The sequence below is a fragment of the Watersipora subatra genome, chromosome 3, assembly GCF_963576615.1.
Source record: "Watersipora subatra chromosome 3, tzWatSuba1.1, whole genome shotgun sequence".
Lineage (NCBI taxonomy): Eukaryota > Metazoa > Bryozoa > Gymnolaemata > Cheilostomatida > Watersiporidae > Watersipora > Watersipora subatra.
Window position 1 is genome coordinate 15,922,476 of NC_088710.1, and position 13,825 is coordinate 15,936,300.

The 13,825-nt window shown below is 34.5% G+C and overlaps 1 protein-coding gene across 1 annotated transcript; it reads left to right on the plus strand.

The window, feature by feature from the left end:
- The first annotated feature begins 416 nt into the window (after positions 1-416).
- Positions 417-12,583, plus strand: LOC137391860 (PCNA-associated factor-like). Its single transcript, XM_068078404.1, has 4 exons — positions 417-478; positions 5,275-5,355; positions 9,918-10,122; positions 12,110-12,583. Exons 1-4 carry the CDS (start codon positions 442-444, stop codon positions 12,324-12,326), a joined length of 540 nt encoding a protein of 179 aa, XP_067934505.1. The 5' UTR covers positions 417-441; the 3' UTR covers positions 12,327-12,583.
- The last annotated feature ends 1,242 nt before the right edge of the window (positions 12,584-13,825 follow it).

Consider the following 13,825-nt stretch of genomic DNA (forward strand, 5'->3'; position numbering starts at 1 on the left):
CCTTTCAATTCACCTGAGAACTTCTCATGGCAAAACAATAACCAGATGTAATGACTATGTCAGAGAAATAAACTGACTCCAATCTACGGCGGCTTTTCGTTTTTGAGCTTTTAAGAGCTTGTAATCGCAATTCCACATATTTTGCACCTACAACACAGCAGAGTAAGACATGGTGAATCTTTTGATACCAAATAACTGTAATGTGAATTTTGTTGCAATTCAACCTTTGAACATTTCTACTATAGCCTACCACTAGTATAAAACAATTAAAACAAGCTATCATATCATCGCAATGAAGCTAAAATGTTGCAGCCCCTTCCAGTTACAGCGCAAAACAGCTGTTATGTGTGCTTTGATACTTTTCAGTCTGTCACATGAAGATTAATTTATGGTTTGTGATGTGTTTCTTTAGGTTCAACAAAGAATCTCCTATATAAAATAATGGTTAGGACAAAAGGAGATGGAGCTGTCATGAAGGGTGAGTCAGTGATACGAAACTAAATAACTCTTAACTTAGGGTGTGAGTAACAGCCTAAAAGTAACGGAAAAAACCTCTTGATGTGATACGCATTTGATTCGTATGACATCTATTCATAATCAACTAAGTAACTACTTTATTGACCATTCACAAACGAGTCAAGTTAAACATCGTCAACACACTCAGGACACAGTTGTGGTAAGGCAAGCATTTAGTTATCATAGCCTAAAAGCATTAAAATATTTATGATGATATCTGGTCACAGCTTTTGCTGGTGCACTGCCATGTATGCACTTGTCATTGTCAATAACCCTGACTAAAAACTACCATATTTTCCAAAGATCGTTAGGAGTATACAATTGGAATCCGAATGTCTCACATGTACATCATATCATATACCGCTTACGCGTAAAAAATCTCTAGGCAACTTCAATGACAAAGATAATTGTCAACCGATTACAAATTTGCCTTTAGTTTGGGTTGACAGGTGTTTGCAACAATCTAGTCTTCAATGACATTATAGAGACCCAGCACATTTTGGCGTATACTGGCAAAATTCTACCGGGGACCGAGTTGTAAGCACAAGACAAATGGGTGCAGCAAAATTTGCACGGCGGCATTTGTACACATGAAATTTGAGCATCATATGAGAAGGTAACATCATCCAGAGAAAAAAAGTGATATCGTGCATGAAGGCGGTTTTTAAAGGTTGACTTGCAACAAAATTCACATTACGGTTATTTAGTATCAAAAGATTCACCATGTCTTACTCTGTTGTGTTGTAGGTGCCAAATATGTGGAAATGTAATTACAAGCTCTTAAAAGCTCAAAAACAAAAGGCCGCCGTCGATTAGAATCTGTTTATTTCTCTGACGTAGTCATTACATTTGGTTATTGTCTTGTCAAATGATGTTCTCACATGAATTGAAAGGCTAATAAAAAGCTCAATATAAAACTTATCGTAGCACTAGTTTATGACAAACACTTCAGCTTTTACCGAGGACCTCGTATCAAATATAGATGCTCGCTACTTTACAGTTTTGTTTTGGCCTGATCTAATCGTCTAGTCGTAATGTGATCATGTGACCCAACACTTCGCAATTTCTGCAGCACTTTTCGATTATCACAGGTGACCAACAGGCTCGTCATGATTATCAGACAATGATATGTACTCCTTCGAGCTAAGGTTAAAAAATTAAACAAATTTTTACTGTAAGTTATAAGATACCAGTGCTAAAAGTGACAGCATTACAATGATGATAAAATAGATGCATAAGAACAATAGACATGGTTTTATTGAATGCGTGAAGTATATTTGTGAAAATATTTCGACGAATGAGGTTGCATGAATGTGTAAACAGAAACCATCTTGTCACAACTACGTCCCATTTGAGCCGTTTTGGAAAGAGAATCCAAACTGCAGCGGTCTCGTGTGGCTGTGATTAACTGTTCGTTTGTTAGCTTTTAAGAGTTTGTAATCACATTTCCACATACTTTGCACCTACAACACAACAGAGTAAGACATGGTGAATCTTTTGATATCAAATAACTGTAATGTGAATTTTGTTGCAAGTCAACCTTTTTAAAGACTCGGAGTAGTGTAAGAGTAGTGTTGTGTGAACAGCATGTGCAAAGGAAAGATATATGTGATCAAAATAAACTGGGCTACATAAACCTGTAAATCATATGAAATTATAAAATAACTAAAATTGTTTGCAAGTACCACTAAAATATCGTCGTTCAATATCTAATAATCATAACCTGCAGAGTTAGTTGTCTGTATGTTCTTTTTTTTACTGTTTTTCCTTGATTTTGGCTTTCACTATTTTGTTTCCATTGCCTGTTTTTATGTTTTTGGTATTTACATGCCAATAAAAATGTAAACTGTCGCACGGTTTTTGTTGCACTTTTGTTTACATAAAATAACAAATAAAACTTAAGATTGTCTCTTTTTTCTTTATACTCAAATGCTTGTAACAGTAGTGTTTCATGAAATAAGGAATGAGAGAGAGTTTATTCTGAATTCATGCTCAAATATTACTGCCCTCAATGGCCTTGCGTGCTGTTGTTGTCGCTCTACAGTAGGCGCCTATTTGTTGTGCGGTCAAAAGTGAATGAACCAAACTCTACTTGCGAACAACTGAAATTACAAATATTTTGACACAAAATGAAAATTTTGAGCCTAACTCTACACTCAAGATATCTAGTCTCTCGAAACATTACAGTTTATAGGAAAAGGTTAAGAGGTTGATGATAGAATGTAAAGAATGTTTGTAAATAATAAACAGTGTATAAGCTAAGTTAGTTTCAATTTCATTTAGGCTAAATTACATGGCATATTTCTATCACCATCTCTACCTCTGGTAGAGATGGTGATAGAAAATAGAGAAATACAAATATCCTTATTGTATTTCTCTAAGGTAAAATAATAAAAACAATTATTGATTATCACTTTTAATTTTTGTTTTTATATAACTTTTCATTAATTCATGATTCACAGTTACTTGATTTGATAATAGTTTTTTTCTTTTTTAATATTTTGATTTCATATGTAGTAGTTTATCTGCAGTAGTTCTTAAGGAGCTGTCGTAGGTGTTTAGGCTGGCAAACAAATTGAGCAATTTTAGTCAATCCGTATTAAAATACTTGCTCTAATATGCGATATCGCTTCATGATATAGTGGTTTGATTGCGCGGTGGTGGTTTTCAAAGTAAACGATTTCAAAATCGCTACAATTTAAAGAGATGTCGACAATCATATGAACAATATATGGTTATCGTGTAATGGCGATTTATCTCACGTCTGACGGTATCAGAGTAAGCGATACTGAAACTAAAACCTGGTCTTATGATAAGCCCATTCCATGGCCTTTTTTACATAATGATTTTTACATATTTTTTACATGGTAATTAAAATTTAATAATATCGTGATATATCGCGATTTGTCGATTCGCAATATCGATTTGTTTAGTGATTTTTGGAAATCGTGACACTCTAATATGCAACAATTTAAACTCTTGAAATAGATCGTGGCATTAATGAACTCTGTATGTAGCAGTTTGACTGCGCTCTATATGAGTGTCTAATCTTCGGGATTAACAGATGCTATCATATTTTACTGTATAGATGATGCTTTAAAGTTATCTCTCTTTGCTCAGCTCAAAAACATACGATATCAACAGATACTTGCAGACATGGTTGAACTTTCATACTTAGCCTCGCATCTGCTCTTTCACCAATACGCAGTAAATTTAATTTAGTAGTTACCCTTCGAGTTGAGTTAAATATACCATAAAACCTCTATTTGTATGTAACCTCTATTTGAACGCTACCTCTAATAGAATGCCACTAAAGAAGGGATGAAAAATATAACGTCACCCATTAATTGAACGCCACCTCTATTTGCCCGCCGCTTTGACATTTGATCTTTATGAACCTAAAATAAAAAGTGATCAGTAAAAAGGTGTTCACAAAATACAACTAACAATGGCTTGGTTGCATAAACAACAATTCTCTCGTTGTTGCTGTAGTGGTTGCCATGATTTTTGTGACGTAGTACTTGAGAACGATTGTCACAATCATCAGAACTGCACTCTGATTCAAAGTCAACGGAGGTCTAAATCCTATCCATTGTTTTCAGATTCATCCATAATGTGGTTTACAACCTTACCTGAAGACTTGAAAACGTTTTGATGAACGATGAGAATATTCTTTAAGAACACTATATGTTTTAATAACAGCCATTGTTATGACGTATTCTAACTTTGAAAAGGTTTAAAATATCTTTAAAACTTAAAATGTTATGCCCGCTTTCTAACTCCAAAGCTTTACAGTTTTTCTTTAAAACTTTAAAAGCGATACCATCAAAATAATAACCGTATCATGCTAATATTTCATAATCAAAGTAGTTCCTTGTTGATCCGTCTGAAGTAAAGGGCAAAATGTAGGCAACATAGCATCGCTTCCTTCGTAAAGGGATAAATTATCTTCTCAAAGTTCTGACGAGCTAGTCGAAAATATAGCTCCACCCACCTTATGAACGTCACCACTAATAAAACGTCATTATAGGGAAGACCGGAAACATAAAGCGCCATAGCGTTCAAGTGTAGGTTTTAGGGTATCCAGGAATTCCTTAATTCGCTTTTAGAATTCGCTATTGTCTGTTGTTTGATCTGACATTTCTTGGCTTAAATACAAAACTGTTTTATTCAGGTCACCTTGCAATATTGAACATGATAGATGTGCTTATTTGTACACCTTGGTCTTATCATTATCACCATAAGGTTTTTGGCCTGCTTCATCACTATCATTAATTTAAACTTAGCGTTTTCTTACAGTAAGGTAACGCGCTTTGACATTTAATCTTTGATTTATTTCTATTTTACTTTTTAAATGCTAATCTATAGCATTTAAAAAGTAATATACAAGACTATTAATCTTCAATATTATTAATCTTCAACATAAGTCTGCTAAATTTGTTGTATTTTTTTGCTTTCTTTTACATTTCTGTTTTCCTAAGTTTGTCTTCTTGCAACAGATTTGTAAACCTTAGTCATTTCAGTTCCGGGCCCCTGTTAACATTTGTATTCGAGTCTATATCCGGTCATACCTTGGTAGTTTTTGAATATTCTGTACTTCTGTACTTACGATATATTTATCGTTATATTCTTTGTTTTCCTTCTTCGCGGTGAAAATAGTCTCTAAGGCAGCATGGAAGCTATTTACATTGTTAATCTCAACTAGCTTGTATGAGAGACATGGTCATAACATAATTTATATTGAATACTTTATTGCAGCTGTGGGAGCTAAAGCTCCTAGAAAGCAGTTGGTCTCAAACACAGGGGCTTCTTCGTCAGCCTATTCATCAAATGATTCAAGTGAGTCATCTTAGGCCACTCATTTTTTATTTTAAGGTTCACGGATTTTTGCAACACATTTTAGAGTATGTCGGTTGAAATAAAAATAAAAGTGTCAATGTCTGTTTTTTCTCATTTTTTTTAATGGCAAATTTTCAATGTCGAAATTAGAAAATAAAATAGACATACATACACACATATATATATATATATATGTATATATATATATATATGTGTGTGTGTGTGTGTATGTATATATATAAATATTATTAAATCAGGAACTTGGCCATAATAATAAAATATAATTATCAGTTCTGACACCAGCTCTTATTGTGTGGGTAGTGCAACCCATAAGCATTTGCCATGTTATAATATATCAAACATTACAATATTTACTGAGTGATAATAAGTTGAATTATTGCCACGCTTTCATATTTAGGTTCAATTTGTATTAAAAACATTTAATGCTTATACTGAGTAATACTAATAGATGTATAGTGAATGGTTTTGATTAGATATACTGATTAGAATCTAGCATTCCAATGCAGTACTTTCTTCTGTGGAGGCAAGTGGTTGTATGAGCGTGATGCTGCCATGAGCACATCGAGTGCTGACGGGTGTCTGATGTCCGGTTCACATTTGATAGCGTCTGTGCTGTATCCGTCTTCAAGCTCAACAGTGATATAGTGGCAGTCAAAGTCTCTGACTATGGTTACCACTGGCATGTCGAGCACTGCTCTAGTACCGGATCGACCCTCCTTCGTGAAAGTGAACACATTTTATACTTTCTTTGTCCGCATTTAGTTCTTGCGATATATAGTCGCCGATGTTCTGTGAATTTGAAAAACCGACTCCATGAAATGATTTCTTACTGCTGCAAGAAATGTTGACATAACAGGTTTATGTTGAGGTAAAGCGGTCGCAAATCACATGGAATGTCGTAAAAGATTTCCATGGTTGAAAGTCAACATGAGTACACACTCAATCGTTTGCATTAACGTTTTTCCTTGACAGATAAGTTGGTGAATTGGATAAGCAACTTCTCAATGGTAATTGCCAGTATCCCAGTCGGAAATTTACAACAAACAGTGTTTACGACATGTTATTCCCCATTGTTAACTGGGAAAGTCATTTTTTCCGATACCGAGCTTAACCCTTTGCAAATCATCTGCGGTTAGATTGTTGCACATCGTGACCAAACGCAAATGTATACTCGTAATACCAGTTGGAATTTCCTAACCGAATTCGACCGAATGCAGTAGATCTGTTTAATAGTACTGTGTATATATATAATACTGTTACAAGCACGGCTATATTGTTCATTTTTAGGATGCCTCTGCCAATATCTTGAGCAGCTCCCTTAGGCGACTTGTGAGAGCTGTAGGGCCACGCGGCCGGCGGGGTCGGTTCGGGAGGGGTGCAACGTCCTCCCGAATTTCGAAAAAAATTTACAGAACACACACAAGAAACCCTATCTGAGAGCAGTTTTAATTGTATTATTGTAACTTATACAAGCAAGCATACTACTAAAAAACTTTCTTAAAAATCATGAAGATTGCTGTGTATCACCTTCTGTACGAGTTATTGAATACATGTCATGTGGTATGTAAACTTGTGCCAGGGGTAAGAAAGAAAAATATTATGATTATTGATTAAGATTTGATAATAAGCTCTAAACAGAAAATCTATAAATAAAAGACTAAAGATTATTTAAAATTGAACATTAGAAAGTTTGTGATTCTGCTGAGAAGAAATAATGGTAGAACAATGAAACTAACTTAAGCTATCTAAATCTACATTATAATAAGAGCACCAGTCACTGAGTGACTCAAAGTTCAATGTGATATCAGAGTTTATTCTTAAAGATTATTTAAATTTGAATATGGTAAGTTTTGAATTTAAAAAAGTTAGAGATTCCCTTGCCCATGGATAAACAGGTTCAACGAGTGAGCATAAAATAAAAACTACAAAAAATATTTTCATGCAAATATAGATAATAACATAGCTCACTAAACAAACAAATTATAGACATATAATACGCGACTAGAGCTTGTCAAGCAGATATTAAAAAAGAAACACACAAAATTACAAAAAGTTTAAATCAGCTGTTACATGTATGCAGCCCCAGAAAATTCTGAGTTGATTTCCTTGCAATGAAGTAGATGTTTTCACGTAAGGATAGTGTGAAGAAATTAGCAAGCATACTCGATATATGAGCAATAAGAAGAAAGCTCGCAACAAATTCATTTTTTTCTTGAAAGTTTCAAGATAGTTCTAAACACGGCTGCTTCGCGCAGCGTCGATATAACAATAATAGTAATGATAAAGAAAACATTTCAAATACAATTTGCAAATTGTAATCAGTCAAGTGACTATCGTCAGAATAATTCGTCAAACTGCAATAAGGCTAGTAAAGCCAACCAAGAATTATTCTACATTATCCCGTAATTGGCTTCCCATAACTATCAAAATATTCATCTTAAGTGGAAGTAAATGTTTTAAAAGTCCAGAATTTATGGCAGTCGTCAAAATCAAAACTCTTTGTCAGTTCAACAGCGTCTAGCACATTTAAACTTAATCATTATCATTAAATATGTGAATCCAGAACAGACAAAACCGAAAAGTCCGTTTTCCATTCCTTTCTTAGCAGTAAAAATGGGGTCGAAATGGATTCGCTAGGTTTGCAACTACTAGTAATATCCTGAAAACGGGCTCTGCACGATACGTTCGCACTTTTCATCCAAGCATTGTCGACACTAAACAACAAGAAAATCATCATTTGGCCGTTCTGGATGCTGAAATTTTGCCCCTGCACAGCAGAGGCTGCCTCATAGAACAATACGGCCCTGGTTACAAGAAAGCTAACGTCACGTTTTCAAAAAAACATTAATCAACAAATTGCAAGTTTCGGCGGTTCAAATAAAAGTACACATAGACTTTTTATTTTTTCAGCGGTAGTTTTTATCTCGCGTCGGCAGATCTGTGAACCTAATAATCAAAAATGAGTGGCCTTATCTCTGTTCTGCTACTCCAGTTGTCTTCTCCGGTCTTTATTTTACCTTGTTTATTTTGCCATCCATAGAGAATAAAGGTACAGGGCGCCCTCGGGTTATGATGTCCCTGTTATACGATTTTTTCGCTTTACGAACTAAAAAAGATGGTTTTTCGTCCTAGCCATACGAATCCTATTTCACCATACGAATTCAACAAAAATTTCGCTCGAAATTCAAATTTGGTAGTCGTTTGCTTATTACATTGAAAAAGCAAAGATGCCGATATGCTGTTCGCTGAAAACCTTCTCACAACGACTGAAAGAGTTACGATGACCGATTTCTCCGAGTTCAGCATTCTTTGTGTGAAAAGTGATGATACTTTTCCTTTGAAACCAGTAGCAAAGTTGGAGCTGTGATTGCTTCGAACAGATGATCAGGGATCAGACTACTTCCCTTAGCCTGCTAACAACAATATATTTATGTATTAAATTTATTATCAAGTGTGCAGCAACATAATTAGCATTTTTACATTGTTTGCCTCTTCTCTACTGTACTCACTACATGTACCAGTTCAAGTCATGTCAATCCAAATGTACAGTGATAAAAATTCAATTTTTCTTACAACGGCCATTAAATGGTCAAAAGAGTTAAAAAAGGTTTTAATCAGGTCGGCTAAAAGTTATAGTGAAAATGAAACCAGAAACTGATAGTCGAAAAGTTTAAGTAGAAATGAAAAAGTTGAAGTTCAGTAAAATACATGTAGGTAAAAATTTATGTATACTGAAACTTAGCTTCAATTGTGTGTTTAGGAAGCTAAATTCATTTAAGTTTGAGTTCAAAGCTTATGTTACGTCTGTCTCAACAGTAAGAACTCCCTACGGTTTGTACTGCTGCTGCTACTGCACATATACTTTGTTACGTCTGTCTCAACAGTAAGAACTCCCTACGGTTTGTACTGCTGCTGCTACTGCACATATACTTTGTTCATTGTAGTGTTATGTTTTATTGTAGATCATAACCACTAAATACACTAAAGTTATTGTAGGTAACTATAGTTACCAAGGTAAACATACCACTTTGTTACTTATTTTTAATATGTACAGTACTTATATTAAAAATTTGAGAATTTAACTAGGGAATGTTTGCATTATACAATTACTATGGGTTTCTATACCCCTCTATACGACTTTTTGGCTATACGGTGCCAACTCTAGAACGGATTAAAATCGCATGGCGAGGCCACACTGTATAAATTATATCAAATGCTAATTGTCTCTGCTTCAAAAATATACTTTGTGGGAGTTGTCATTCCTATGAAAAAATAATTGCAGGCGAGTTTTCATTCGCTCGGTTAGGATTCCATATAGAAAAATGTCACAAATTCTAATTGATTATCATGTCGATGCCAAACGAGATTTTTATGGTTCTCGACCTATCAGGATCGTTTATCCAATATTGATTTACAATGTCAATATTTATGGAAGATATACAGTCAAACCTCAGAGATTTTGTGCGTTGAGATATTCTAAACAGAAATTTGATTGTACTTATATGCAAAACCTGTTCTTTTAACCTTTGATCACACTGTAGACAAAAGGAATAAACCAAGTACCGGGCTTCCTTACTGTCCCCAGCCAACTCCTGACTGGCAGAAAAGCATAAAGTCCTTTTTTACCTTCAAGTCTAAAGATGATGACAAGGAGAATGAGGAGAATGAAAAGGGGACATCGAGCGATATCGAAGTTACAGAATCTAAGGGCAAGCAACTGGAAAAATCTTCCAAAAAAGGAAAGGGGTGAGTCAAACAGATCAAAGTTTAACGAATGCTTAGCTGCGAACGGAAAAGAATAAGTGAAGTAGTCGAGTTCAAACATGAGATCACTAGTTTTCATCTAACCGTATTACACAGACTGTTTTGGGGTTATTAGATTGAAGTACTCCACGGAGTGTTCCACATGAGAAGAAAGCATTTTGGGAAGTGTCACAAGCATGCCTACTCACAAAAGGATACTTGTGCACAAACTGACATAGATTTTACTTAAATGAGTTAATTTAAAATAGTTAAAATTTGATGAGACGTTAAATTTATAAAATGTTTGCTGTGTAAAGCAATTCCCATGCAGCATTACCTGAATTAACAGGCATTAATAATTCACCATGGTTTCACTGATCTAATTCGAATTTCCTTCTTTAGAGTAGTTAATTAATATTTGGCACAAATTTTTCCGACTGCTTATCTAGGCATCAAATATTAAAATTCTTAATGACTTTGAGAGCTGAGTATCAAATTTGCATGCAACACAAAGTTGGAATAAAAGTTGGAATACCTCAGCTCATACCAGTTCGTATAACACAAAATTCTTTTTTGAATACTTTGCAAGACTCGGACATATATTTCTTTGTCAATCCCGGCACAAAACCGTACCATGTTTAATTAATTTGCACTGGTTCACGGCTGCAGTGTGTGACAAATTGAAAACAACAGCACTACCTGATATTTTATTTGCGCACCGGAATAAATCTAGTGTGTACCTACCACTTACATGTACATACCTTGGAGGAGGTTTTATTACTTGCTGTATGTCAACTCCTGTCATCCATGAGGAGTCGCCTCATAATATTTACTAGTTCTGTGGATTGGATGGGATCTGGTGTTTGGGGTGCGTCTGTGTAACAATGGTGTCTGAATGTAATCAGAATTAGGATATAGTACTGCTTGAACATCTTGCATCCCCCACAAAATCGCAATGTTTGGTATCATCAAGTCTCCGAGGAAGTGTTACTATTTTAACTCTTTCACTACAGAATTTTTTACCCGCATTGGTGGAATTAATTCATGCCAAAAAACTTTTGCTGACGTACACTCAGTATTTTTGCTGTACAAGCTAGAGTTTCTGCCATAGAGCTTTAATGTGAGGTTTTTTGGAATCAGCAAAAGATTTGATGCAAGGATTAATGCTTTTTACAAAAGCCATGTTTAATCTTTTTCGTAGGTTAGTAAAAATAAAAAGCCTTTTTATAGGTTGCAAAATAAAAATGATATCATTCCGTTAGTTGGACCAAAATACAGACAGACTCTTACTTTCTAATATGAAAATATAGTTATCAGAAATATCTGTGGTCCAATGTTGAAGAATTTCGCTAGCAGAAATAAGTTTAGGTCGCTGTTTCCAATGTTTCTTTTCATCTATCCTGAACCGGAAAAATTTTGTAGAGCTTCAATTTTGTGCTGTGAATTCTGAGGGAAAAACAAACTGAACTGCTATCTGGTTCAGTTTTATTTTTTGACAAAATGATAACCCAATATCCTAAATTTACTGCAACAAAATTTTGGGCAGATCTGTTAACTCTGCGATTCATGATCAATGGTTTTGTATAGGTACTAAGGCGAGTCGGTTTTCCGGCAGAATGAACTATGTACGCGAGTCGTTATTAAGGCTTTCCGTATCAAAAGATTTATATACGTACAATCCAATCCTTATTTAACATATAATAATATATTTATATTATATTAAGCCTTAATATAAAAGTTTTGCAACATAGAAAGTAAAATTCAAGCCAATATTTACATCTACACCCAGAGTACTCTCCAACATACAACGGTGTTACACGTAAAAGCGAAGAAGCTGAAGAAAAAAGTAAAATTATCACAAAATACTCTTTTGTTAATGTTTTATTTATGATTATATTTTTAACTTTTTTTAGGCATTTGTTAAATTCATTGTGAATTTGAATGATTAACGGCTTAGTCTGGCATTACAAGTTTGATATTTGCTTTACAGGTTAAACAAATCCAGCAAAAGTGCTAAAAAAGTGATGGATAAAAATGAGGATGATGAAATGAACGGCACAAGAGACCAGCACATAGAGAACTCTGAATCCCCTAATGCTAGTCAAGAGAGCGATGAAGGCAAAGGCAATGGTAATACATCTGATCAGGAAGAGACACCAGTCAAAAGAAAGCGAAACCAAATTATAGAATCGGATGAGGATGAATGAGGAGATGGATAGTACATGATATATCTTCTGCTTCCATACATTTTTAGCCTTGTTACATATTTTACTACGTCTTTTCGTAACCGATTTTACCACCCTATTTTTCATCAATGTATATATTATACCTTATGCTCTAAATATTGTTTCGTTTTTTATTAACTCTTGTATAAATACTGTTCCTTTTCTGCTCTTTGTCTGCTGTCGTAGCAGGCTTACAGACTTAATGCAAAGTTACTATAACAACAAACTTGAGCTATCGAGTTTACATATCGCCTGTGCCTATTATATGTAGCACTTTCATCCGACATGATACAACTGTGTGCACTTTCTGCACATATATCCTGGAAGGTTTTGGAGCTGGCCATTTTTTGTACATACATATAAAATACAGATGGGCAGCATCTTACTTGCTTATGCAAGTTCATTTGGTAATTAGTTCATACCACTGACGCTGTTAACAAATGGTAAATGCAGTAGCAGCTCAAGTAAAAAGACAGGTGGGATGGGGCCAAAAAATCCTTTCATCTACCGTCTCGGCGGTTTCCATGGTTCTTGTTGTGGCAAGTGACAACTGCCATTGGTTACTATCAAAGTCTGGTGCGCCATTTGCGCTTTGCCAGTAGATAAGTTATATTCTTTATTTTCCTTCTCAAGTGCCTATATGTTCATTTATTTCTTATTCTTTTCTAGACATTCTCATCAATCAATCTGAATCAATTTAAACTTCTATCATTCTCTTACTTACGATTATTCACTCTGAAATATGTAATAAATAATATACTGAAATACATCTGTCTATAGACACAGGAGTTAATATGTGGATTATGATGATGAATTCGAGGGTGTTTATGGACAGCTGTAAGTATATTTTATAGTAATAGTAAGTAAAAAAATGATAGAAATTTGTGTTGATTCATATTGGTGAGAATGTCTAACAATGAATTGGAAAGAAATCAATGACTGAATAGGCACTTTAGGAGGAAAATAAAGAAGATAACTTATCTACTGGCAAATCGCAAATAGCGCACCAGTCTTTGATAGGTTATCTACCCTTTCACAATGGTGGACAACAACTCCAATAAGTTGGTGTACCCCTATGATGCCACCAACCAGGTTAAGTGAATTCCATATATGACATTTTTAGTGGTAGTCCAAAGTTATCTCACTGCACCGCTCTCAATATTGTACACAAAGTAGTTTCATAGTTATCATTCAGCTGTATTAAAAGAAATTTCTGTCGAGGCCTATGACAGTAGTTGTTTGCATTACAAAACATAAACATCGTGGAACCTTTGCTATCTTTAAATATAAAAGCTATATTAAAATAATGTTCTCAAATCTTTATATTATTTAGCTCATACATTTTCACAAGCTGTTGCTTTTGATAGCCTTTGTCACTCTTTCTGTAGGCTTTACATTTGGAGTTCCATGTGTGCACTTAAAGCATTTCAATATTATTAGCTATAATAGTTTGCAAAAGAAAAAAATTATATGATTAAACA